The sequence below is a fragment of the Microcaecilia unicolor genome, chromosome 7 (assembly GCF_901765095.1).
Source record: "Microcaecilia unicolor chromosome 7, aMicUni1.1, whole genome shotgun sequence".
Taxonomy (NCBI): Eukaryota; Metazoa; Chordata; class Amphibia; order Gymnophiona; family Siphonopidae; genus Microcaecilia; species Microcaecilia unicolor.
The window spans coordinates 104,692,210-104,719,152 of record NC_044037.1 but is presented as its reverse complement, the minus strand read 5'-3'; the positions used below and the strand labels follow the sequence as shown (position 1 = coordinate 104,719,152).

At 43.8% G+C, this 26,943-nt stretch overlaps 1 protein-coding gene and 1 long non-coding RNA gene across 4 annotated transcripts; one reads left to right on the top strand and one right to left on the bottom strand.

Annotated features, from left to right (window-relative positions):
• The first annotated feature begins 6,433 nt into the window (after window positions 1-6,433).
• PAGR1 (PAXIP1 associated glutamate rich protein 1) lies at window positions 6,434-25,525 on the top strand. 3 transcript variants are annotated; one of them, XM_030209243.1, is made up of 4 exons: window positions 6,434-6,530; window positions 10,656-11,041; window positions 24,566-24,651; window positions 25,257-25,525. In XM_030209243.1, exons 2-4 carry the CDS (start codon window positions 10,683-10,685, stop codon window positions 25,439-25,441), a joined length of 630 nt encoding a protein of 209 aa, XP_030065103.1. In that variant the 5' UTR covers window positions 6,434-6,530; window positions 10,656-10,682; the 3' UTR covers window positions 25,442-25,525. The 3 variants fall into 3 exon arrangements, with proteins under 3 accessions (XP_030065103.1, XP_030065101.1, XP_030065102.1); XM_030209241.1 differs by lacking the exon at window positions 6,434-6,530 and adding an exon at window positions 6,649-6,729; XM_030209242.1 differs by lacking the exon at window positions 6,434-6,530 and adding an exon at window positions 6,697-6,785.
• Window positions 13,351-26,616, bottom strand: LOC115473993. The gene is made up of 3 exons (XR_003942793.1): window positions 25,534-26,616; window positions 23,808-23,811; window positions 13,351-13,361 (listed from the first exon to the last, which is right to left on the bottom strand). It is a non-coding gene; the product is annotated as an uncharacterized LOC115473993 (long non-coding RNA).
• Between the last annotated feature and the right edge of the window lie 327 nt (window positions 26,617-26,943).

Below are 26,943 nucleotides of genomic sequence, written 5' to 3'. Positions count from 1 at the left end.
CTGTGTCGGCCACTGTTGGAGAAGAGCATCTACTCCCAGAGATCGAGGGTCCCGTCCTCTGCTGAAAAAAGCGCGGCACTTGGCAATTGGCCGATGACGCCATCAGATCTAGGCTCGGCTGGACCCAGCGCTTCGTGATGTCCAAGAACGCCGATAACTGCCACTCTCCGGGATCCAAGGTATGGTGACTGAGAAAGTCCGCCTTGACATTCATGACTCCGGCAATGTGGGCCGCTGACAGCTGTTCAGGTTCGCTTCTCCGCCCACTGGCATAGATTCATGGCCTCCTTGGCTAGAGGGGTGCTCTTGGTACCTCCCTGGCGGTTGACATAGGCCACAGCCGTGGCATTGTCCGACAGGACCCGTACTGGCTTCAACGCCAGTACCGGGAGGAACTCCAAAAGCGCCAACCGAATGGCTCTGAGTTCCAGGAGGTTGATAGACCACTTTGCCTCTGCAGGAGACCAGAGCCCCTGCATTGTCCTTCCCAAGCAGTGGGCTCCCCAGCCCGTCAAAGAGGCATCCGTCGTGACGACAACCCACTCCGGGGTCACAAGAGGCATTCCTGCAGACAACTTGTCTGTCTTCAGCCACCAGCTCAGCGCCTTGCGCACTGCTGGGTCCAAGGGAAGGCGCACAGCATAAACCTCCAACACTGGAGTCCAGCGCCGCAGCAGAGAGTGTTGTAGTGGTCTCATATGAGCCCTGGCCCAGGGCACTACTTCCATCGTGGCCGTCATAGAGCCCAACAGCTGCACATAGTCCCAAGCCCGAAGAGGAGAGGCTACTAGGAACTGGTCCACCTGAGCCTGAAGCTTGGCAATCCGATTGTCTGGCAGGAACACTCTGCCTACTTGGGTGTCAAATCGAACTCCCAGATACTCCAGGGACTGAGTCGGGTGCAGCTGGCTTTTCTCCCAGTTGATGATCCACCCCAGGGAGCTCAAAAGAGCAATCACCCGGTCCACAGCTTTGCCGCACTCTGCATAAGAGGGGGCTCGGATCAACCAGTCGTCCAGATAAGGATGGACTTGTACTCCTTCCTTTCGCAGGAAGGCCGCGATGACCACCATTACTTTGGAGAAGGTCCGCGGAGCAGTAGCCAACCCGAACGGGAAGCCTCTGAACTGGAAGTGTCGGCCCAGGACTGCAAAACGCAGAAAGCGTTGATAAGGAGGCCAGATGGGAATATGCAAATACGCTTCCTTGATGTCCAAGGATGCCAGGAACTTCCCCTGCCTTCACTGCCGCTATAACAGAGCGGAGAGTCTCCATGCGAAAGTGCCGAACTTTCAAGGCCCGATTGACCCCTTTGAGGTCGAGGATAGGCCGTACAGAACCTCCTTTCTTTGGTACCACAAAGTAAATGGAGTAACGTCCCTTGCCAAGCTGATTTTCTGGCACCGGAACGACCGCACCCAGGCGGATCAGATTGTCCAAAGTCTGCTGCACTGCCACAGCTTTGACCGGAGACTTGCAGGGAGAGAGTACAAACCCGTCTCTTAAGGGTTGGCAGAACTCTAGCTTGTAGCCGTCTCTGATGACTTCCAGCACCCAAGCGTCTGAAGTTACCCTGGTCCACTCGCCCAGAAACGAGGACAGGTGTCCTCCAATCTGCACTGGGCCATGGACCAGGGCCCCGTCATTGGGTACAAGACCCTGGGGGAGGACCAGAGGGTGCACCTCCGGGACGGCGGTCTCTGCGAAAGGAATGCTGCTTGGGGGAGAAGTTCCTTTTGAAGGAAGAGGGGGCAGAAGAGCCCGACTTGCCCGGGCGGTACCGACGGGCTTCCTGAAACCGTCCTCTGGAGTTACCGGGGCGAGCACTGGCCCGAGCCCTGACCTCTGGTAACCTCTTGCCCTTAGACGTGCCGAGATCGGTCACAATTTTGTCCAGCTCGACCCCAAAGAGCAGCTTGCCTTTAAAAGGCAACTTAGCCAGGCGGGACTTAGAGGCGTGGTCAGCAGACCAATGCTTCAGCCAAAGCCACCGCCGCGCAGAGACTGTCTGAGCAATACCTTTAGCTGAGGCTCTCAAGACATCATACAGCAAGTCTGCCAAATAAGCCAAGCCCGATTCCAGGGCCGGCCAATCAGCCCTCAAGGAAGGATCCGAGGGGGAAGCCCGCTGCACAATCGTCAGGCAGGCCCTGGCCACATAGGAGCCGCAAACTGAGGCCTGCAAACTTAAAGCAGCCGCCTCGAAGGACGACCTTAAGGCTGCCTCCAATCTTCTGTCTTGGGCGTCCTTTAGGGCCGTGCCACCTTCCAACGGCAACGCCGTTTTCTTAGTCACCGCAGTGATTAAAGAATCCACGGTAGGCCAAAGAAAGGCCTCCCGTTCACTTTCAGGCAGAGGATAGAGGCGGGACATAGCCCTAGCCACTTTGAGGCTCGCTTCCAGGACATCCCATTGAGCCGAAATCAAGGTGTGCATGGCATCATGCACGTGGAAGGTTCTAGGCGGGCGCTTCGTCCCCAGCATTATGGCGGAGCCAACAGGGGCTGAGGGAGAGACATCCTCCGGAGAGGAAATCTTCAAAATGCTCATGGCCTGCACTAACAGGTTGGGCAAGTCCTCTGAGCGAAAGATCCGCGCTGCAGAGGGGTCATCTGCTCCATCCGAGCGGGAATCCATCTCCTCCAAGGAATCTCCAAAGGACCGTTGGGAGAACCCAGATACGCTGCCCTCATCTACATCAGAGGAGACAGAGTCCTCTAAGGCCTGGAAATCCACCCGAGGGCGTTTACTTCCGGGGGCCTCAACCCCTTTATCGGACAAGGAAGCAGGGGCAGCGTTTTGCATAAGGAAGGCCTGATGCAGCAGCAAAATGAACTCGGGGGAGAAACCCCCCCAGACTGTGCACTTCAGCAGCCTGGGCCACAGCCCTAGATGCACCCTCAACCGGCGCTCGCAAGAGCGGGGGAGAAACATGCTGCGCATCCAAAATGGCGTCCGGCGTGACACTCCGCGAAGGAGCCGCGCGGGAAGAACGGCGCTTAACTTTGGCCGCTTTCTTGCCGTCGCCCAAATCAAGGGCGGCCATAGAATTAACGTCTCCCACCTCAAGGGCGGCCCAATAAGAAGCCGTCCGAGCAGAGTGGCCGGCCAAGATGGCGGAGGCGAGCAGCGGGGGATGAGCGTTTATGGCGGGAAAAACCGCCGCACCGGAGGAAGAACCGGGACACTGACCGGCCTCCAAACTGACACCCAACAAGGGCGAATCAGACTTTAGGACCCCCGCATCCCCGCTAGAAGCGCACACACGGTCCGGGGAGCGAATCTTTGCGCCCTCGCCCTCCGACGCCATAGGCCACGTGGAGACCGATCGGGGAACCCCCGCCCGCTATAAAAAGGTAAAAATTACCTGCTTCTCGATTCGAGCTGTAACGAACTGGTGTCCCAGTGAGTAGCTGCAATAAACGTTGAAATAAACGTTGAAATAAACGCCCTTAAGGACGTCCAAAATTTTTTTTTTTTTTTTTAACGGAGCCAGCGGGAGGGGAGGGAAAAGGAGGGACCTGGCACCACCAGGTTTGCACTTGCTCAAGAAGAGCCCTCAACCCCAGGTACTCAACAAAACCTAAAAATTAGGCTTGGAGGCCTAGCCAGAGCTGCTGCTGTGTGTGACCACCACCTGCTGAGATAGAGAACATACTGAGGAGTTTCCGGCAGCACATGACCACATATAGGGAGGCAAAAGGATTGCTCTCTATCTCCACCTGCTGGTAGATGGACACAACCCACCAGTCTATGGATTGATCAGCATGATGATATGGAAGTGTTGGTTTCATTGGTTAGAGTATTAATTTGTTCTATGTTTTAAATTATTGTGTCATTTGGAGGGGCTGGCTATAGGGACTCCCTATATTCGTGCAGAGATGTTTTCACCTAGTAAATGGCCACCAAAACGGACATCATGTTATGTCTGTTATGAGAATCAGGTACTTAACAATCAGACTTACTGATTGTGAGTACAATTTAAAATAAAACATTAATTAGGTTGAAATTGGGAGCATTTAACATATTTTTTTTCCTACATCAAAAGAAAAAGATGGCATGTAGGAACTTGCTCCTATTTGTTTTGTGGAATGCAGTGGTATATTATAAAAATTCACTTGCTTTTTTTTTTATTTCTTCAATTTCATAATGAGGTAGAAGCTTCCTTCATGCAGATGTTCTGTCCAGAGGCAGTATAAATGTGCCAAAATTATCAATTTCAGCACACTATTAGCAGCCAAGGTCATACAAAGTTAATTGTGTTCAAAGGAAAATAAATCTGTTAGCTCAGGCTGCTTACTATGTGAATATTCCATCAGTGTTTCATTATTGATACCAAGTATTACATATTAAGGGCATTTGCTGTGAACTTTTTAAAATGTGTTTATCCAGTCCTCACATGCACATAGTTTTGCTTTTTAAACTCAAAGGTGAATCCTGAGAGTGGTTGAACAATTAAGTATAAACTGTGTTTGCTTTTTACTTGTTTTGGGCCACTTTGGGTCCTGCTGATCTGTACATCAGCTGTCTGGAATTTTGGAAGATGGAAATAAGAAAATAAAAATTAAATTTTGGATGTACTCTGTAGAAGTTGTTTACTTTTGCAGTGTGTGTATGAATGCCTGTTCTGGTGTATGCATGTGATAATATTTGAATAACTGTCTATACTTATGGCTATGATTTCTGAACATGCAGCACCATTAAACGACAGAATTTTAAATGCCCAGTTGAGTATATATGCTAATCTCAACTTTGTTACATGTTTCAGACATATCCACCTACTTGCTCCCATGTGTTACTGAATTCTATCATTCTGTCTCTCTGTATTTTCAAATGTAAACCACATTGAAACTGAGTTTGCTTGAGATAATGTGAGACAAAATGTTTAAAAAAAAAATCCTTTGTCCTCCACCTTTTAAAACACTGCCTATCCAGCTGGATGGTGATGGCACAATGCAAGTAAGGAGTATGTTTACTAAGACGCGTTAGCATTTTTAACACACCTTTAAAGTTAAGTGTTAAACGCTAACGCGCCTATACATTTCTATGGGTGCATTAGCATTTAACGCGCATTAAAACCGCTAACTTGCCTATATTGCACCTTAGTAAACATAAGTGTAAGTTTGGTCCAGAGAAGACTAACTGAAAATAACCTAAATCTTAGTTGGGCCCTAGTATAACCATATTGAAAATGCGACCATACCATGCCCCTGTGGTTATGTTCCACTAATAAGTTAAATAATTTACTGGCTATCTTGAAAGGATTATATAATCTTTGAATGCATGACTAGGGACACAAACATACATTTATTTATTCAATATCACAATTCCTCATGTACAGCCAGAAAATAACCTTGTGGATAGTGTTCACAATGAGCTCCTTTTATTATTTTCAGTTTTGGCACAGTATGTCACCACAAGAACAAAATATAAGAAAAGCAATGGACTGCATTAGGGGCTTATAGCCCGTTTACTTTTGTTTCAGCAAAAGAGATCTGCATGAAACCAAATATTTATTTTTATTTTGACTTATAAAACCACTTGTCCCTGAAACATACCTAAAACCAGAATAATCCATTTGTGTATCTATGTAAATTTTGTACATAACAGATGAGGTGAAGTTGTGATTCCATGAGCCCCAATGAGAGTTTAATTTTGGTTCCATTTAATTGCAGTTTATTCCATCTTTATAACACAAGGCTTCCCAGTGCAGATTACAACAACATTTAAGATGAACCAATCAGGAAACAGGATGTCCTCAATGAAATTTGGCCATCTGTATTTGTACAGAACAGTGTAGAAAAAATGAGCACAAAATACAAAGTTTATAACTGCTATTTCTACCAGCTACAATCATTTTTTACGCTGTTTTAGTGATATTCAATTTTGATTTCACGATATATATATATATATATATATATATAGGAAGCTTTCAAATAAATAAAAAAAGCTGTCAAATATAAGTAAAAAAAAAAAAAAAACAACAATGTTGTCCTTCACCTTTTAAGACACTGCCTATCCAACAGGATCAGGTTTAGACTTTTTACAGATGGACCACGCATAAGCAGTCCGTTGTTATCTTTAATAATGTTTTGCTATTGTTTTCAAAACGGCGGCAAGCTCCACGTACTGGCTTCTGACCGTATAATAGACTAGATAGGAACACCCCGTCCCAGACCCAGTCTCCTATTTTCTTCAACCTTATTGGTTTTCTCGCCCCATTTTGGGCTGTTTTTAAAAGTTGGTTGCAGGAAATTTCATGTGTGCGGGGATTTTTGGACGGTAGCGCTATAGAAATAAGTAGTAGTAGTAGTTACTACTATTCCTTAATCTTTCCGGTTGTTGTTGTGTATGTCAAGCCTCATTCTGGGGTTCCAATAGCGTCTCTCGTATTTACGACTTCTTGCTGGGGTTCCAATAGCTTCTCTCGTTGTATTCACGACTTCTTGCTGGGGCTCCAATAGATTCTTAAGGTATCACTGAGGCGAGTCGGAGTCGGTCGGGCAAGGAGAAGGGCGGGGCCGGAGCAGTAAGTAACTTTGTGCCAAGGGTTCTTCTCAGTGACAATCTGTCTAACCTCCTTTGGCTTTCTGTACCAGCCGAGCAGCACGACTGCATTTGCAGCTCTTGTCCTGGCTTTGATTCCAGCCAATTTTCCTTCCAAGTTCCTCCTGCTTTTTGTTGTTGTGGCGGAAACTGAATTTTTTTCCCTAAAAGAACATGCAAAGGTGAGCAGAGCCCTTTGCTGGCAGTGGGCAGCAGCAGCTCTTTGTCTGGGGTATAGGTAAGTGCGGGGGAGGGGGCACACGCGTTCTGTTCTTCGGAGGACCTCCGGGATTCTCACCTTCAAGGTGGCTTTCTGATTAGGCATGCTGTTTTATTGTACTTGATGGTGGGAGGGAGATTTGCTTCTATGCAAGGAGCACTTACTGCTTGGGATCCCATGAGAGGTTTTCTTTTTCTTTGGAAGTGGAGGTTCGGCAGTTTGTCGGCTCTCTGAAACTTCACTTGAGTGTTTTCTCTCCTGAGTTTATGTACGGTGTTGTTGCTGAAAAGATTCCCTTAATAGTGCAAGAACACCACAGCTAAATACAAAGGGAAAAGCATGAACTCTAATATTTAATACCTAGGATCAGAAAAAGAGGAATCTCAGTTATTTTGGTGCTGACCTTTGCGAGTTATAAATTGGGTAAGTATCTAAAGGATTTCTATTTTAACAACTTTCGAGAGTTTTGGAAAGGCTGGCAACGTGAGTTATCCTTCCAATGGTTAATAAGTTTGATGGTGACAGAGTAGGAAGTCAAATAAAACTTTGATTCATCAGATATTTCAGGTAAGGCGATTGACTTCCAAATGATGTTTTGAAAGAAATGATAAAGTCAGTGGTGTGCTGGTAAATTTTTAACAACAGGCTCTCTCCCCGGTCCACCTCGGCACCCCCCCCCATCCACCTCGGCGCCCCTCGTCCACCTCTGCACCCCCCCAAAAACAAATTGCAGAGCTGGCTATACCGGGGGGGGGGGGGGGGAGCGGCCAACACATTACTCTCTCCAGGAAAAAAAAATTAAATGATCCCAGGTTCCAATCTAATTCATGTTTAATATGGGATGAAATGCCATAAATAAGTAAATAAACTTTTATCATGCTGGTCCAGTATCTGATTCTGCTGCTCTCTATCTGTTCCCTTGATTCCGTTTCCAGGGCTTCCTTTCCATTTATTTTTTCTTTCCTCCTTTCTTCTTCATTTCTGGTCCTCTGCATACTTGACTGTACAGTGGATCCAGCTTCTGCCTATTTTCTCCATCCATGTGCAGTTTCTCTCCTCACTTCCTTTTCCCTCATCTAATCTCCTTCCTCTATCTTCCCTCCATGTCCAGCATTTCTTCTCTCTCCCTTCCCTCCCCTCCATCCATGTCCAGAATTTCTCTTGCTCTCCCCGCCATCCATGTCCTGAAACTCTCCTCTCTCCCTTGCCCCTCTCTATCCATCCATACCCAGCAATTCTCTTCTCTCCCCTGCCCCCTCTGCCCAGCAATTCTCTCCTCTGCCCATCCATGCCCAGCAATTCTCTCCCCTGCTTCCCTCTGCCCATCCATGGCCAGCAAATCTCTCCCCTGCCTCCCTCTGCCCATCCATGCCCAGCAGTTCTCTCCCCTGCCCCCCTCTGCCCATCCATGCCCAGCAATTCTCTCCCCTGCCCATCCGTGCCCAGCAATTCTCTCCTCTGCCCATCCATGCCCAGCAGTTCTCTCCCCTGCCTCCCTCTGCCCATCCATGCCCAGCAATTCTCTCCCCTGCCCATCCATGGCCAGCAAATCTCTCCCCTGCCTCCCTCTGCCCATCCATGCCCAACTGTTCTCCTCCCTTGCCTCCCTCTGCCCATCCATGCCCAGCAGTTTTCTCCCCTGCCCCCCTCTGCCCATCCATGGCCAGCAAATCTCTCCCCTGCCTCCCTCTGCCCATCGGATGATGTTCATGCCTTAGTCCCGCCTTCGCGAAAAAAGGAAATGACGTCAGAATGAAGGCGGGACTAAGGCACGAACATCATCCGAATCAAGCAGGGGAAGCCTGGAGACGGCCAGCCAGCACACAGCAGGGCTTTAAATGGCGGCGCTTCGACGGAGGTAATTAAAAAAAAGACGGAGGGGGGCGAAGGACATGGTTGTACATGCTTCGGAGCGGCAGGGGAGGTAAGCATGGCCAGTGATGGCGCCCTCCTGCCATGCTTACCTCCCGCAATGGAGCTGGCTCGCCCCCAACAACAACCGGCTCGCAAGAGCCGCTTGTTAAATTTTGACAGCTCTTGCGAGCCGGTGCGAGCCGGCTCCAGCACACCACTGGATAAAGTGTAAGATATTTGAAATTTTACTCCAAACGAACGTCGGACCAGATTTCCACAGTCGAACAGCATGTGAGAGAGTGTTCCAGTTGCTTTGGAGCATGACCAAAACGTCTGATGAAGACTGACCACTAGCTTTGAGTGAAGAGGCATCCTGGCCCTATACTGGATCAGCAAAACCACTGCTGCGTACGGTGCATAAAAGAGCTCTTTCAGTGGTTCCACCTCCTGAAGCAGTGGATTTGCAAACAAGTGGCCCTTGTTGAGGTTTTGAACAGCTGGAATATGTTTATGTATTACAGCACTGGAAGAGAGCTCTCTTAGCATAGGAGCAACAGTGGTTGGGACGATTTGGTATGGGGATAGGATGCCTCTTCAGTCAAGCTAAGTATTTGTGGGACTGTATTTTGATATAGTTCATGCGTTTACCAGCAGTGTTCATTGTTACTATTGGGGATTTGATTTGACTAATTTCCGCAAACTATTGAAAACCTATCTCTTCGACAAGATATATCACAAAGATCAACATGTGTAACTGTACAATCTTTAACATATCCAGAAATGTTCTATAATGTCTTTTGCTCTAACACTATCATATATTTCACTACCATGTAACCCAAAACCCTCTGTAAAACCTAATGTATATTCTCTTCTATTTCCATCATCCATAATGAATTGTAAGCCACATTGAGCCTGCAAAGAGGTGGGATAATGTGGGATACAAATGCAATAAATAAATAAGTTTTTTGATGACCAAAACAGACTGTGGACTTTGGCTATTTTTCTCCATTTTTTTGGTATGCAATGTTTTCTCTGTTTTGGGGAGTTTGGTTGCCCCTTTTTTTTTTCTGGAGTTTGGTGATCTAGGACAGTGTTTCCCAAGTCCAGTCCCGGAGCACCCCTTGCCAGTCAGGTTTTCAGGATATCCACAATGAATATGCATGAACTTGATTTGCATATGCTGCCTCCATTATATGCAAATCTCTTTCATGCATATTCATTGTGGATATCCTGACTGACAAAGAGGCGTATTTTCAAAACACTTAGACTTACAAAGTTCTATAGGTTACTATGGAATTTTGTAAGTCTAAGTGCTTTGAAAATGAGCCCCAAGGGATACTCCAGGACTGGACTTGGGAAACACTGATCTAGGAGGTCTTTTACTAAGGTGCTCACGCTAAAAATCAGCTAGTGCTAAATGCTGACTCCCATGATATTCCTATGGGCGTCTGTGTTTAGTGTGAGCTAGAAACACTAGCACACCTTTGTAAAAGACCCCCTTATGTAGGCCAGTGATAATATCTGGGAATTCCTTTGGGAAGAACTGACACGCTTGGTCAGACCAATGCTCTTTGAGCTTTGAGGCCTTGTTTATTTAAACTTTGAGAATTTCTTTGCCCCCCTCCCCCCCCCCCCCCCCCCCATAGTCAGCCATTTTTTTTTTTTTTAGCAAATTGCATGTTTCATGCTTTTTGATGATAAATACTGTCATATACAGAGAGTGAATTATGGCAGTATTAGATTAATTAGGTAAAGGATATTTTTATAGATACAGTGGTCATCAGCCTGCCCTCATTACTAGTGGTTTGAAGTGTCCAGAGTTGCATCACTTTGGTTGCCAAAGTATCATGTGTATGTGTGATGTCGATTGATTTTTCACATCCATCTTACATGACCCAGTCAGTTTTCATTATATATGTAGGAGGTCACAGCTGAGAGCCAGCATGAGTGAATTTATTTCACTTGTAATATGGCTGCTCCTCTGAGAGTTTAAAAATAAATAGCATTTTCAATGAAACTTTATAATTATTACAGAGTGAATAACTGGATGTTACATGCCTTATGAAGATGCAGTCAGCGTCTCCAGATGCAGAAGAGGTGACAGAGGAAGCAGAGGCCAGCAAGGTGACTACTGGCATGGAATCCCTTGCTGTAAAGGAAGAGGGGGAGGAGGAGGAGGAAGAGGAAGATCATGAGCCAGAAGACTGGTGTGTGGCTTGCAGTGATGAGGAATTAGAATCCCCTGAAACCTGGATGCCTGTCCCAGAGGAGATCAGACGGCTTTATGAACTGCTAGCTAGCCAGGGTACCCTGCCGCTGCAGGTAGAGATTCTCCCACGGCGTCCACCCACACCAGATGTTGACCCCGAGGAAGACAGGTCAGATGAAGAGCCCGAGGCTGAGGAGGAAGCTGAAGAACAGTAAGTTCCCAGTCTAACATCCTTCTTTCTAAACATGTGACAGGTTTTGTTCAGAGTGGCTTTGAGAAAAGGCAACACCATGTTCTTAATTGGTAGGCGTGCCAGTATTTGCTCATCAGTGTCGTGGAGATAGATGGAGATTTGGCCAAAGCCTCACCTTCTTGGTACCCTGCATTTTATTCTCCATCACACAGCAAACACAGAAGAAAAAATAAACCCCAACCAGCCTAGATTTCTTCTTCTGCTGGAATATTTTGATGCACAGCTTTAAATATCTGTTTATTGTTCTGCTAGACCAGTCCAGACAAAAATGGGTTGAGTCTGCCTACTAGCAAACAAAGGTAGAGATACTGAACTATTCCAATGATGATATAAGGGCTGGTGCAGCCTGGAATTCTCCTGCACTTCTGTACTTTCAGCAGATGGTGTAGGTCTAGTCTGGTACAACTGGTCCCTTGTGTGTGCTTAATAGGCCTGATTTCCTGGGTTGCAGTCCACATCTCTATCCGTCACATTTGAGTCTTTAGACCTGAGTACTCCTGAGGTTTTTGTCATGTGGGCCTTAGCTTGGTGAGGCTACTAGAAACAGTGAGTGTGTTGGAGGGGGGAGTCTAGCCCAGACCTTAATGACTACTGAAGGACAACCCACATAAAACCCTCACACTTCAGCAGTAGGACTGAGAGATGACTGGCCCGAAAGATGCCAGCAGACATGGCTTCCATCTTCAAAGAGTCAGGAACGGAGGCATGGAGTCCATGAGACTTGGGTCTCGTGGCCTCTACTATGTATAGCAAAGATCCCCAGTGAGGGTCAGTGGGGCCCCTTATTACTGTAGGCAGGTGGCAGACCGTTTCACCACGAATGGGCCCAAATCACTTCTTACCATTGGATTCTGGAGGCGGTGCACCAGTGGTATGATTGGAAGTTGCTGAACCTGTTTCATATGCCTTTTTGGCTTTCCCCTACAGTTCCAACATCAAAAGAGAGAGGGTAGAGATTGCCCTTCAGTGGTGGTTTACAGCTGGAAGTGGTGAAGCCCGTCCCCCATCAGGAAGAGGGTCAGGGATTCTACTCCATCTATTTCACAGTCCCTAAGAAAGTCAGCTCCTTCAGGCCCATTCTGGATTACACTTCTGCATGGAAAGCTTATGGCAATGTCTGTCAAAAAGCGAGGAGAAAACTGGAGTGTGTTGGTAGCCTCGGAAGCTGCCTGGATCTGCATTTGTGCTGGGGTTCATCTCTGCAATCTCAGCAGCCCATATTACAGGGGTGGAGCATGTGCAGTCAAGACTTCCTCAGCTAGAATGTGCTGGATCCTGGAGGAAGCTGAGCGTCGTCTGCCTTTTAGCTACTGGCAGATCACTGGAGCCTCTTGTTATTTGACCTGATGATATCTTGGCAGATGTGCTAATGTAGCTAAGGCCTCACAGATCTAGCCTCAGTAGGAGCTTCTCTGTGTTCCTCCTTGGTCACTAATCAGATCCTATGGAGGGCAGCAAGCCATCCCCGCCTGCTGGTTGCTCCAGAGTTGGCCCTGCCTTCCTTGGTACACAGATCTAGAATGCCTGCTAGTGGAGTCTCCTCTTCCAATACTGCAGGGCCTGGGCGTACTGAACAGGGCTTCTTGATAATGGAGGATCCTGATCCCTTCTAGCCCATGGTTTGGCTCTTGAGAGGCAGCACTCTTAGTCTTGATGCATTCTGTGCCCTTGGCCTATATGTGGGTATAGTGGCTCTGCAGAATAGTCTCTTTCCCATGAGTTGTGAGATCCTGGAATTTTTGCAGAGGGCTTAAAGCTGGGCTTGGCCCTTAACTCCGTGAAGGTCCTGGTAGCGGTTCTTTTCATGTTTCTGGAGCAAGTGTCTCCCAAGTGGCACAATTAGAGTATTTTTTTGTGCAGTGTGAAACAGCTTCAGTTTCCACTCTGTCCTATTCTCTCACAGTGGAAGCTGGTCCCATATGTGTTTGACTAGGGTCTCTGAGCCTCTGAGAGGGTCCTTGGTGAAGAATATTACCCTGAAAGCAATGTTTTTAGTAGTCATTTCTTCGGCCAGGCTGATGACAGAATTGCAGGCTGTATCTTGCACTGACCCTTGCTTGCCTTTTTGGATGAGGCAGTTTCCCTTCAGACAGTAACCTCGGTCCTTCTGAAGGTGATGTCCCCATTCCATGTGAATTCAGTAGTTGTTCTGCCCTCCATTTTAGTGCACAAACATCCAAAGTCAACCAGGAAGCCAAATGAGTTCAATGTCTGATGAGGTTTTTTTGTGTTATTCGGAGATTACCCAGTTCCTTCTGTCAGATGTGCTTTTCTGCCTCTTCCAAGAGCAGCATAAGGTCCTCAATAGTGTGTTGGATCAAGGCTGCCATTGAAACAGCATATATAATTCGTGGCAAGGTAGTGCTGGTGGGGCTGAAAGCCTATTCCACTTGAGCCTAGGTAGCTTCCTATACAGAGTTGTGAGTGGTTGTTTCTGAACACATCTGCAAAGTGGTAACTAGTCATCGGTGTGCTTTTTATGAAGCACTACAAGATTGATGTCCTAGTCCAGTGGTTCTCAAACCTTTTCAGCTCGCGGCACCCTTAGTGTCTGAGCAATTTTTCGTGGCACCTCCCCCCCCCCCCCCCCCCCCACATAATATCCAATATTTCTCCCTCTCTGTCCCCCATGTACCGTATCCCCCAACCCATGCCCCCTTGTAATCCACTATAATCCATTTTTTTAACCGTGTTCTTGGGGAGAGGAGGATGAAGAAGAGCCCGGACCTAAGCACAGGAGGGAGGCAACATAATGTCCTGCAGCCCCGTCCTCCCTCCCTGACAGCTGAGTAGTGAGCATCCAAGATCCCGGGGCGGGAGCAGGCTTCCAAACTTCCAGGCTTCTGGTATCAGCAGCAATGTGTAAGCGCTGCCTTCAGCCTGCCACTTCCTGTTCCCGCGTAGGCAGGATGCTGTACCAAGAAGGCTTCAGGGGCATGCCAAAGGCAGCTGCCTGCAGTGAGCTAGCGGGTGGGTGTTGGAGAGAGGCACTCTGCGTGTGAACTCCCAAATATCCCGAGGTACCCCTGTCAGTTCGCCACCACGCACTGGGGTGCCACGGCGCACTGTTTGGGAAACGCTGTCCTAGTCATTAGTGATGTGGCCTTTCTGAGAGCAGTGATTCAGTGGGATCCTTTCTTTCCCCTGCCCAGTAAGGTATTGTTTTAGTACATCCCATAGGTCTGGACTGGTCTAGCAGAATGATGACAGATACAAACACATTTCACCTTCCTTAATTTCCTTGAGTCCTGCTAGACCAGTGTAGGATGGGCCCTGAAAGACTACAGCTAATGAAATCTGTTGGGCTTAATCTGCTCTCTCCAAGGGTTTGTATATAGTTCTTGTGTTCTGCTTCATGATACATGCTGCAGTGGTTTCAATGAGACTAATTTGGTGTGTGACAAGTTGTACTTAATCTTGCTTTAGCAGTGGCATACTGGAGAATTCCAGTCTGCGTCAGCCCTTAATGCTGATGTCTTCACTGGAAATAGTTCAGTATCTCTACCTCCATTTGCTGATAGAAAACCCATTGGTCTGGTCTAGCAGGACTCAAGGAAAATGATATATAGATCAGATTGGAACCTGGGATTTTGCACACCGGTATTTCAACTTCTGGCACTAATAGTCTAGTTTTCAGACTTTTAAATTTTTCTCTTTTTGTGGGAAGGGAGCAGGGCCCCAAATCTTCAAAAAACTAAATAAATAGTGTTCAGTTTTAATCTAGTAGAGGAGGGAATCTGAAGTTAGAATGTTAGTAGTAGTATTTAGTTTTCAAATTACTCCTAAAATTGAATTTAGCAGCATCAGCATTTTATTTTAACCCTTTTTATACGTAATTCGTTTTTATTGAATCTCTAGCAGCTCTAACTATACCAAACCAAAGCGAAAATTCGGCTATGGGGATGGAAACAAAATATCTATGTATCATTGTTACCTATGCTATTTCTGACATGGTTTTATTTAGCATTTAAATTAATAAAATGAATGCTCAGTCTCCTAGTTTCAAAAGATCCTCCTGCAGTTTCTCATGTACTTTGCTGTTTTTATGTCATCTACAAGTTTGATCACCTTACTTGCTGCTCCTTTCTCCAGATCATTTCTCTACATTAAACATTGGTCCCGGTACAGACTCCCCAGGGCATTTCATTATTTTTGCCTTTGGAAAATGAACCATTTAGTCCTTTTCTGTTTCCTGTCTTTTTAGCTAATTACTTTTTCATTTCCTGAGGAGCATCTGTTCGCCTTCTGAAAATGAAATTTAGGTAGGGAAACATCTGCCTTTTTTTTTTATAAGCAAGAAATTTATACCACTAGAAAACAGTATTCAGATTTAATCACAAAGATCCCCCCCCCCCCCCTAATACCAGAAACCATTATATGATTTTCTAAGATTTGACTTCATCTATGCTAAGCGAGTGCCTTAGCTGACTATTTTTCTGATAGGGTTTCGATCTGTCTTTTCATTGCTTTCTTCTTTTGACCCATGACAGGAGATTCACATCTTACTTAGACTCTGCATTTTCTGTATTTCTGGAATTGTCACTTTCTGATGTTTCTCAAGCTGTAAAAGCTGTTCGGCTGACCACAGCACCCCATGACCCTTTCTGTCTAGTGAAATGGTACAGGTTTTTTTTTTTCTTTCTTTTATTTTTCAAATGATTCAAGTTAGTTTTATTGAAGGGATATGTACCCCCTTCTCCCTTCTTGTTAGTGTTGCTTTTTTTGTATGGATGATGACTTCCTTTTGTAGTAAGTCATTGTAGTTCCTTTCTTGTGCTTTTGCTTGTAATTTTACATTACAAACCACCTTGGTCTGCAAGTTAGTGAAGGTGGTATAGCAATTTACAGAATTAGGCTTCATCCGAAGGACCCCTAGTTGGGGAGGGCTATCCTATCTAACTACCAGCCTATAGCACACCTTTTCTTTTTATCTCAAAAATAGCAGAATGCATGGTAGTGGAGCACCTGCATTCTTTCATTAAACAGAAGGCTGTTCTTTATTCTACCCAAACAAGGTTTCACCCCATCATAGCACTGAAACAGCACTGCTAGGTTTGGTCACTAATATTCGAACAGCACTCTTTGATGGCAAGGTCGCTCGACTTTTATCTCTGGATCTCTCAGCAGCTTTTGATTTAATGGATCATCATTTGCCACTTCCATAGCATCCCACAGATCAATCCAGACACTTGTGGTTTATGTCCCTATACTAGCCGTTAAGCTCGTAAGAACAGGCTAGTTTTTTGTTTTCCTATGGCCTCCCCCCGTCCACCAACCCTGCTCTCTCCCCTGCCCTCCCCCCAGTGTCTGTTTCCCTCAGTTCCGCGGCGCCCCCCTCCTTCCCTCCCTGCTCCCTCCTCCGATTTCCACGCCCATGTCCAAGTCCTCCTCCCTATTGGGCTGTACTGCTGGTGGAGGCGGGGCTTGGACTTCTACACTCTCAGCGTTCCGACTCTACTGCGCATTTGCAGGTGAGTCGGTCACTTGCCGTTTATATGTTTGATATATGCAGATGATATTCAAATTCTGACCACTTTTGGTGATTGTAATGCCCAGGCATTGTCCCTTTTGTTCACTGGCTGCAACTTCACAAGATGCAATTAAATGTCTAAAACAAGAGCAGTATTTTGTTTAGTAAGAACCTAAACCTTGTAAGTCCTGTATCTGTCATTTGTTGTGCGCAGATCTAGGTTAATAATGATAGGGTACTGGGTGTACTTGATTCTAATTTGTCTTTCTGCTTGCATATCTCTGAAGTAGTTCTTAATTTATTATTATTATTTTTTTTTTTAATTGGAGTAGATTTGTTCAATTCAGCATTTACTAGAAAGAGGAGCCCTTCGAATTATTTTACATGCATTAAGACTTTCCCATCAGGACTACTGTAATTCTCTTTTTAAGGGTGTTTGTTGAAGAGAGCCTCAGGCAGGTCCAGTTAGTGCAGAGTAATGCGATTGTACCTTTTCGCCCCTAGAAGTAATTTCAATCACATTACCCCTCTTTTACAAATTGAACACTGGTTACTGGTTGATTACCATTACTTGTATCATATTTAAGATATTGGTGTTAGTGCACAAGATCTTTCATGTTGGTTCCCCCATGTTTTTATTTTAGTTTCTGGCTCCATATAATCCCTCTTAGGTCCCTTCGTTGTGCTCAGCAGAATTTATTGCTGGTACTGTCTCTTCGCCAAGTCTCACTAATTACTTATCAAAATTCAGTGTGTTGGGCCCTGAACTCTGGAATCAGCTTACATTTTTCTTGTGTTCAGAGTCTTCCCTGTATTCCTTTAAGAAATTATTAAGACACATTTTATGTTGATTTTTAACTTGTTGCTTGCATGGCCAGGGACTGGAGACGTCATGGGTAGACAGTATCTTTACTTTTCTTCTGTCATGATATCTGAATTCGTTTTGGACAGTGAGTCCATTTGTTTTGTATTGTTTATTGTATTCCACTTTGAAAGATTTTCTCTAAGTGGTTAATCAAGTGAAATAAACATGAACTTGAAATTCCAAGTACACTATGGTGTTAGTTTTCAAAGCACATACTTAACGAAGTTCGATAGTAACCTTCAGTCTATGTAATTTGAAAATGAGCCTCTGTATCAACCAACTCACATTCATCCACATTTTGTTTACACTTTGGTAAGATGTGGTTGTGCTATGCAGCCAGTTATATATTTTGTCGCACTGTATACAATGGGCAGTTTATTTAAATTTTGATACAATTCTTTGTTAAATCAGAACACTAACACAAAATAACATCATAAAAATGAAAACAGTAAATATAAGCACATCAGACAGCTAATAAAATTATAACTTAAAAAATCTTCAGTTGTTTTGTGTGGTGGTTGATTGACTCTGGCAGCCACCACTAAGACAGCAGCCCAGGAGCTAGTAGCATAGGGACATAACGGTGACACAATCATTCACCTGGGCCCTGGCACACAGCATCATGGAATGATACATCACAGTGGCAGCCTGTCTGGGAAAAGTCATGGCCATCTGTCATTTTGTAATGAGTCCCTTTCAGTTAATATAGGTTGTTTGCTTAGGGCCCAGGTTTCTTGGCTAAAAGATCTAAAAGAGGCCTACAAAGCACAGAGGGATACAAGCATCTATATCATCTTTTTGTAATATCTTCTTGGCTGACTATTTTTATGTAGCTGTCTTTTTAATTTATAATTTTATATACAAAGAAAATTGCTGCAATGTATAAGTATATCCAACACATCTGTGGTATAAGAAATTAAACATCCATTGTGAACAATATATGGTAGTACATTCCATAATTACCTTGCCAAAAAAAGAAGGGGAACAGTTCGAACTTTGGAGCTAACTCTTGGAATCGATGAGAAGGGGAAGGAAAGTGTAGTTTTGAGAGCTCAGAGAAAGCATATAAATGAACTAAACATTTATAAGACAATTGGGCCACAAAAGTGGCCTCTAAACCTGATACTTAGTCAAATACAGGTGCAGGGTATTGTCCAACCACTTGGGACACAAAGGTGATACTATTCCCTTTTTTTCCTCCCCCTGGGTCCTTTAACAGGATGAAGATGATAAATCTTATAACAGGAGAGAGCCCCAAGAGCTTCTACCAGACAAGTTTTTGAAAAGCTCAAAATGAAAAAGGAGGAGAACAGTAGAAGTTCACTACAGCTGGGAAAAATCTCCACGAGGGCAGGTTTGAACCTGTGAACAGCATTTTGTCCTAACCCACAAGTAACTGGATGGCAGAAATTTTAGCAAGGTCTCCCTCCCAATGTATCTATTTGAGACTTCTAAAAAGAACTGTAGATTCCTGAGACTGGAATAAGTGTCCAGCATCAGCAACACAAGGAGAACAAATGGCCCATTAGCAGCTATAACATCCAAGGAAATGCTGGCAGGGCAGCTCAGCAGTACCCCAGAACTAAGCCCCAATATCGCCAAGGTAAACTGGGTAGGAACATAATGTCCCAGATGGAGTAATTGCTGAGGTCACTAAAGGCATTTATTCCTGCTTTGCTTACTGTTTTTCTGGAAACACTTCAAGTACTAGCAGGTTTTGATGTCTGTGTCTTCTCCTCTTCCCTACCCCACTTATCCATCCAGCATTTTCACTATGGGGAGAAGGTTGAAACATCTGCCTCAAGTTATTTCACCACTCCAAAATCTACAGTAGCAAGATGACCTGGTGCAAAGATCCACGAAAGTGCTCTGCAAATGTAGTCTGGTATTACACCAACTGTTGGGGTTTGGGAGGCACTCACACAGGTCCTTGTTCATTTTTCATTCAGGAAAAGACAAGTATCAATGGGGAAGAACAAAGGAATTGCCTTTAACAACCATGTTTTTTTTTTTTTTTGTTACATTTGTACCCCGCACTTTCCCACTCATGGCAGGCTCAATGCGGCTTACATGGGGCTATTTAAGTGACTTGCCCAGAGTCACAAGGAGCTGCCTGTGCCTGAAGTGGGAATCGAACTCAGTTCCCCAGGACCAAAGCCTTCTGCCTTCCCTATTGTCTAGTGTTGGGTCCCCTGGGAAACAGTGATCATAACATGATAAAGTTTGAGCTACTATCTGGGATGAACCCACAAAGGAAATCTACTGTAGCTGCATTTAATTTTCAAAAGGGTGACTAGAATAAAACGAGGAAAATTATTGAAAAGAAACTAAAAGGATCGGCTGCTAAGGTTAGGACACTAACGTACACGTTATTCAAAAATACCATCTTGGAAGCCCAGACCAGATGCATTCCACATATTTGCAAAGGTGGAAAGAAGAGAAAACGATAGCCAGCATGGTTAAAAGGTGAAGTAAAAGAGGCCATTACAGCCAAAACATTGTGCTTCAAAGAACGGAGAAAGGACACAAATGAAGAAAATAATAAGCAACATAAGCACTGGCAAGTCAGATGCAAAGCATTATTAAAGAATAAAATAATAAATAAAGAGAATATGAAGAGAAACTTGCTACAGAGGCTAAAACTCAACTTTTTCAGGAACATCAGAAGTAAAAAGCCTGTGAGGGAATTTGTGGGACTGTTAGATCACGAAGGAGCAAAAGGGGCAGTCAGGAAGGACAAGGCCATTATTTGCTTCTGTCTTTACGGAAGAAGATGTAAGAGATCTGCATGTACCGGAAATGGTTTTCAAGTGTGAGGAAAGGCTAAAGAAGTTAGGGCTCTTCAGCTTGGAAATGAGACGGATGAGGAGATATTACTCAGGTCTACAAAATCCTGAGTGGTGTAGAAGTAAATCTATTTTCTTTTTAATCTTTCCAAAAGTACAAAAATTAGGAGACACTTAAGGAAGTTACATGCCAATATTTTTAAAACAAATAGGAAGAAATATTTTTTCACTCAACCAATTGTTAAGCTCTGGAACTCTTTGCCAGAGGATGTGGTAACAGCGGTTAGTGTATGTGGGTTTGAAAAAGATTTGGAGAAGTTCCTGGAGGAAAAGTCCATAGTTTGCTATTGAAACAGACATCGGGAAGCAACTGCTTGCCCCGGGATTGGTCGCATGGAATGGTGCTATTAATTGGGTTTCTGCCAGGTATTTGTGACCTGGCTTGTCCACTGTTTGGAAACAGTATGGCTAGATGGACCATTGGTCTGACCCAGTTTGGCTACTCTTATGTTATGTAGTTTTAATTGAAAAAAAAGTGACCTATGCTTTCTGGTCAGCTTTTCACTGTAGCTCTGCTAGTCACTCCTAAAATCTATCTCCCGCAAAGTAGTCTTCCCCCCCCCCCCCCCCCCCCCCCCCCACACACACTCTGCAAACAAGGAAATTGTTGCCGAAAGATGTGGTCAAGGCATCTAGCATTCCATGTTTAAAAGGGATTTGGACAAATTCCTAGAATAGTCTATAAACAATTATTACTATTTAACCCAAAATAGACCTCAGAAAGCTATTAATCATCCCTAGAGGTTACTGCAAGAAATCTGTTCTTTGGGATTTGCCAGGTACTTTCCCAGTGATCCGGATTGGCCACCATCTGAAACGAAATGCTAGATTTTATAGACCTTCAATTTGACCCAGCATGGCGCATCTTAAATATTCAAAGTATCTTACTTTGTTGGTTCCAGCTGAATAGCTGCTGCTGGAAGATGGCTTTCTTCTAACCCAAAGGTCACAGGTTCAAGGTTTGTTTGTGCCCATAGCTATTAACACTGGAAGAAAGATAGTGTTACAAGCGGCAGAGGAAAGAAGACCTTTTCTTTTTTTTTTCTCTCTCTCAACTTGGGATAAAGTCTAAGCAGCAGAATAAAGGGAGGTGGTGAGAACTGCTGTTTTTGGGCCTGTAAGAACCAGTCTAGAGAGTGATACAGCATTAGATGAAGTGTACTATGAGGAGTGTTTCAACAACATGCCAACATTTTAGATTGCAAATTAAAAAAAAAAAAAAAGATTCAGCATCAAATAAGGATATATTAAATGGTTTTTTATAATTTGATTTCTTTTTTTTTTTTCTCCACTTATGGGCTTCAAGGGAACTCATGACTAAAAACCTTTGCCAAGTTGCTGCTTTGGTTAACTGATTTGTCTTTGTATAAGAGGCTATGCATTCACAATATGACTTTCCTTTTTCAGTATCGCCTCAGCTGCTAGTGTTTATGAAGGCTATTATCACAGAGTGAGCAAACACATTGGTGGAATTGGGGAAACTTTGTCTCATACTCTCTGTGTAAGATCTGCCTTTTCAAAAGGCCCAGTACTCTTGGGTGACGAGAGAACCCTGTTCTCCTAAGATCTTAAAAATGGTGACATGAAGATTGAGAATTCAAGGGTTTCTGATTTCACTTTAATTAGGTTTTTCAGGGGACATTGATTCAGGAGGATGGATCCTTTTTTTATACTTTCTTTGAACTTCAACGGAAGTGCTCATTTGGGTCAGCAAATGTACAGCTTTTGCATTATGGACTAAATTCTATAAATGGTGCCTAAAAAATCAGCGCCAAAAAAGTGCTATTCTATAAATGGGCGCTCAGAAGCCCTTTAAAGAATAGTGCTTAGCACCGGGAACCACAGCTGCTTTTAGGCATGGCCTGGTATATATCCCCATGCCTAAATAAGGTGCGAATCCCTCAAGTTTTATAACATATAAATTAAAGGAAATCCCCGATCTGTCCATGACCCTCCCACAACAGTGTCCCCTTTTTGAACCGTGTTTAAAATTTATGTGCGTACATTTTAATTAAAGCAAAGTAGTACCAATGATTGGTAAAAGTCCAATATACTGGCACTAATTGGCTTCAGTTAAATTGGGGGTGCCTCCAAATTTGCACATGCATTTTAAAGAGCCATTTATAGAATTTGGGGGTATATGTTTTCCTAACTTTACAAAGCCTGTCTTTGAGGTTTGTGGACCATTTGCCCGAGTTTCTGGAAGGTGATGCTTTAGGTCAGGTGTCTATCTCTTGGTTTCACAAAGCATTAACCAGTCGTCAACCGCCTAAGGATTATCAGCTAGTTTTGGAGGTCTGGAATAGAGATCTGGGGAGACACATACGTCTTGCAACCTTTCAAGGCATTCTTAAAGCATTATCTGGAGTTGTGCATAATGCCAAACCTCAAGAATGCAATTTTCATACTATACATGACCTACTTTTCTCAAAAACAAGCCTTTATCGCAGGATGTGCCAACACCCCCCAACGTCTGAAATGTCAATCTGGTGATAATTCCTTTTTCTCATGGATTTATGCCAGTGTAGTTTGATCACCACATTCTGAAAAGAGTGGCTTAGCGATTTACAGTTCATTGTGTGTCACCCAATTAGGTTTTCTTATGAGGGGATTATTTTCAATAAATCGGCTACATTGGGTACTACCTATTCCTCTGTCTTTTTGGTATTGGAGGAACAAGCTTCATGCACTAATGTTTTGGAGATCTTGTGGTATGAGAATTTTCACAAAATGTCAAAGATTTTTATCTGTTTGAGAGATATTCTTTGCAAATATAAATCCCAAAGTCCACAGTTGGGTATTGAGTTGGTTCCAGGACACATCTTCTGGGCCTACTGGTACTACTTTCCCACTGCAGCTCCTTATGATTCTGGGCAAGGCACTTGCCCCAGGTACAAAATAAGTACCTGTATATAATATGTAAACCACTTTGATTGTAACCACAGAAAGGCAGTATATCAAGCCCATCCCCTTCCCTTCTTGAACTCTTGGACGGCGGAGGATGCCAATATTGAATATTGTAGGTTTGGAGTCATAAGAGCCAAAGGCCCCAGACCACTGTTTTGACGTTTGTTGTAATTGTTGTTATCATTGCTATCATCTCTTGTTACGATGCTAATTGGGGGGGGGCGGGGTTCTTTTCTTTGTATTGTAGACTTCTGGTGATAGTTATATAATTAATAGATTTTATAATAATTTTGATTTTCAGACTAGAAAATTAAAATAAATAGGGACATGTTTAACAAACATAAGTACTAATTAATGTTTACACAGTTTTATACAGTCTGCCATTGATTTTTCTTTAATTTTTATGTTTTTTTTTAGTGGTAGCATGATCATTTGGATGTAGTTCTCATGAGAGGCCTGTATATCTGAAAAAGGAAGGAACACCAAACTTCCACAGCAAATGAAGGAAAACAGGAAGGAGTGGAAGAGTAATATTCCAAGAATGACAGTCAAAAAAAGTTCAAGGCTTCTTAAAACTCTTATTCTGCAACATTATACCAAATGCATATTCAATCTTGACCCACCAAATGCGTAAACAGTTCTGACCCTACTACAAAGGTCGTGTTTCAGCATAAAGCCTCCCTCAGGAGTCTGTTAATACATGAAGGGGGAGTAACAAACAGAAGGAATGAACTATGATGTAACAAGCAAAGAATAGCAAGTCGCCAGGTATATAAAATCAAATATCAGAGTGCCAAAGCAAACTCCAATATGTCTAGTGGTAACCGGGCAGGCGGCCAAACTCATTGATGTTTGATTTTTGTATACCTGGTGACTTGCTATACTTTGCCTGTTATATTGTAGTTCATTTACTTTTTGGAGCAATATCCTCCTGTTCTTCCCTTATGCATCATTGACAGACCCCCTGAGGAAGGTTTTATGCCGAAACATGACCCATGTAGGGTCAGAACTGTTTACGCGTTTGGCGGGTCAAGATTGTATATGCATTTGGTATACTGTTGGAGAATGAAGAGTTTTGAGAAGCCTTGAAGTTTTTTGACTGTCATCCTTGGAAGGAATATTACTCTTCCACTCCTTTCTGTAGGCCTGTATATCTAAATCATCACGTCCAGAAGGATCTTATGTGGTGATAACTGGATATCTCAAGGAAACTCTAGTCTTCTGGTTTAAACAAGAACAGTATTTAGAAAGACATAATTCTCTGTTTTCTGGACTGGGTATGTGTGTTTAAAAAAAATGCTGGTAGGCTAAAACAAGGAATCAAAATAACTTCAAGCAAAATAATGTTTTGCCACAGTACACACCTGAATGCCTCTTCATTGTGTCTTTTTCAGGCCCCAGATACCAACTGAATTTGATTTTGATGTTGATGATGAACCAGTAACGCCTAAAAACTCTCTCATTGACCGGAGACGAATGGGTAAGTGTTTGAGAGGAAGCACCATATGGGTGAGTGGCTCCATAAAAATTGGGGGGCTTAGAGGTCTATTAATGAAAGATTTGGGGGGCTTAGAGGTCTGAGCCTGCTACTGCTAACAGCTCACCTAACATAAGTGCATTACTTAGATCTAAAACACTGTCAGAACCAACTTTGTCCTGTTCCTGCCACCAACTTTTCTTGTGTGGTCTTCATTATCAAGTCATTCAGAACTACAGACCCTGCTTCTCATCTTGCTACTGCTACCCTTAATATGTGACCTTAAGTAGTGATTTACTGGGGGGGGGGGGGGGGGGGTTCTCTGAAGATTTCGGGTCCCTTATTTTCACCATTTGCTGTTTAAAAATAAAATAAAAATTGGACCCTCATTGCTACAGAGTGTTGCCACTTATGCTAGTACGGGTCAGTTCAGTTTTGGTGCTAAAATCCAGGTGACAATCTCATGCGCATTGGCCCTTGGGTCTACAGCAGAGCATCTATAGTATTACCCAATGAAGCTCATCCTCATGGTAGTTTGTTGATTTTTATTTTTTCACTGTGTCGTACTATCTCAGTAACCAGTCTGGGTGGGCCGTTTTTACTCACAGGCATCACAGTCAAGAGTCAGAAAAGGGAGGCCCGGCTGGATAAGGTACTTTCAGACATGAAGAGACACAAGAAGATTGAGGAGCAGATCCTGAAGACAGGACGGGATCTTTTTGACCTGGAACCTGACCAGGTTCCCACTCCGAGGCGATCGTCTGCCATCTTTCCACGACAGCGCAAGTATTGATGGCAGTGAACATTCTCCACCCCAGCAGTAGCTTTGTATCTAGAGAGTTGTATTAAAGCTGAACTGCTGCATTATTGAACTCTATGCCCAACTTCTTATTTTTGGAATCCTTCCAAGAAAAGTAGAAATAGGAACCAAAGTATGAAGTACAAACTCTGGATCACAAGCTATATTAACAGAATATTGCTAATCAAAATTTCAATTTATGTGACTGGTTCAGTGGCATAGGTGCCAAGTGTAGTGCACTGCAATTATAGGAGCTCCCCAGTTTGGTTTTCTACTCCCTCAATTAGCTAGATGCTGCACAGATGGCATTCATAGTCTCCAGTTGTAGGGCGGAGTATGGTCGTTGCCAAAGGGTGGTGGTGCCCTGACTCGAGTATGATTGCAGAATTATGGAAGGAGCTGTGGGGCATAGTCCTGCTGAGGGCTGTCATTTCAATGACCAGAATAGGTGTCTTGGGCAGAGGAAGAATAAAATATAGAGGAAAGTTTCTAGCTACTTGCAAATTAGGGCTCATTGTATCAGATCCCAGACCTGTTTCTGTCTTAAGCTACGCAAAGAAAGGCAGCTTTCCTTCTTTTATTTATATCCTTAAGATTCCTTTTTTTTTTGGTCCTAATGCATTGTATAGTATTGATTTTTTTTTTTTTTTTTCCTGGATTAAAAAAGGTGTGTGAATTTATTTTGGCTATGCCCTGCTCTTCATCTCTCCATGCCCTGTTCATACTTTGGAGAAGTCCACAGGAGTGGAGGAACACAAAACCAACCAAAAGAAGAGGTATAGTCGACACTTCCAAAGAAAGTAGGAGAAGGACGTAGATGCAGCAAAGGACTTTATTCTATGAAAGACCAGACACGGCCCCCCTGTTTTGGCTATAGTGTATGCCTCAGCAGTCTAAAATAAATTATAAAATACATAAGTAAGACAAAAATGAATAAACATGTAACACATCAGATATATGCTGAAAAGGTTATATAAATATATATAAATGACCAATCATAAAATACTACTAGAACAAGTATATACAAATGATAAAAAGAGCTGGAAAAACATACAGTATTTCATAGAAAGTTATAAAACATGATTTAAAAAGAGCAGACATATACGTCTAGCTCCATCTCTACCTGTTTTCAAATCTATGCTGAAAACCCACCTTTTCACTGCTGCTTTTTAGCTCCCATTAATTCCCTCACCCGTAACTGTCTGTCTGTATTATTTAGATTGTAAGCTCTTTTGAGCAGGGACTGTCTCTTTGTATCAGGTGTTCAGCACTGCGTGTGTCTGGTAGCGCTATACAAATGCTAATAATAAGAAGAATATTGTCCAAAATGATAGTCTTAACTTATAAATGAAAAGCATAAATAGCTGCACATTAGTATGAATCCTGCTACATACCAAAATATAAAACATGAATTGTAGCCATATCATAAAAAATTGCAAGTGTAAAGGAATTAACTCTAAATAAATGGAAATGCAACAACGACTTTCTAATGAATA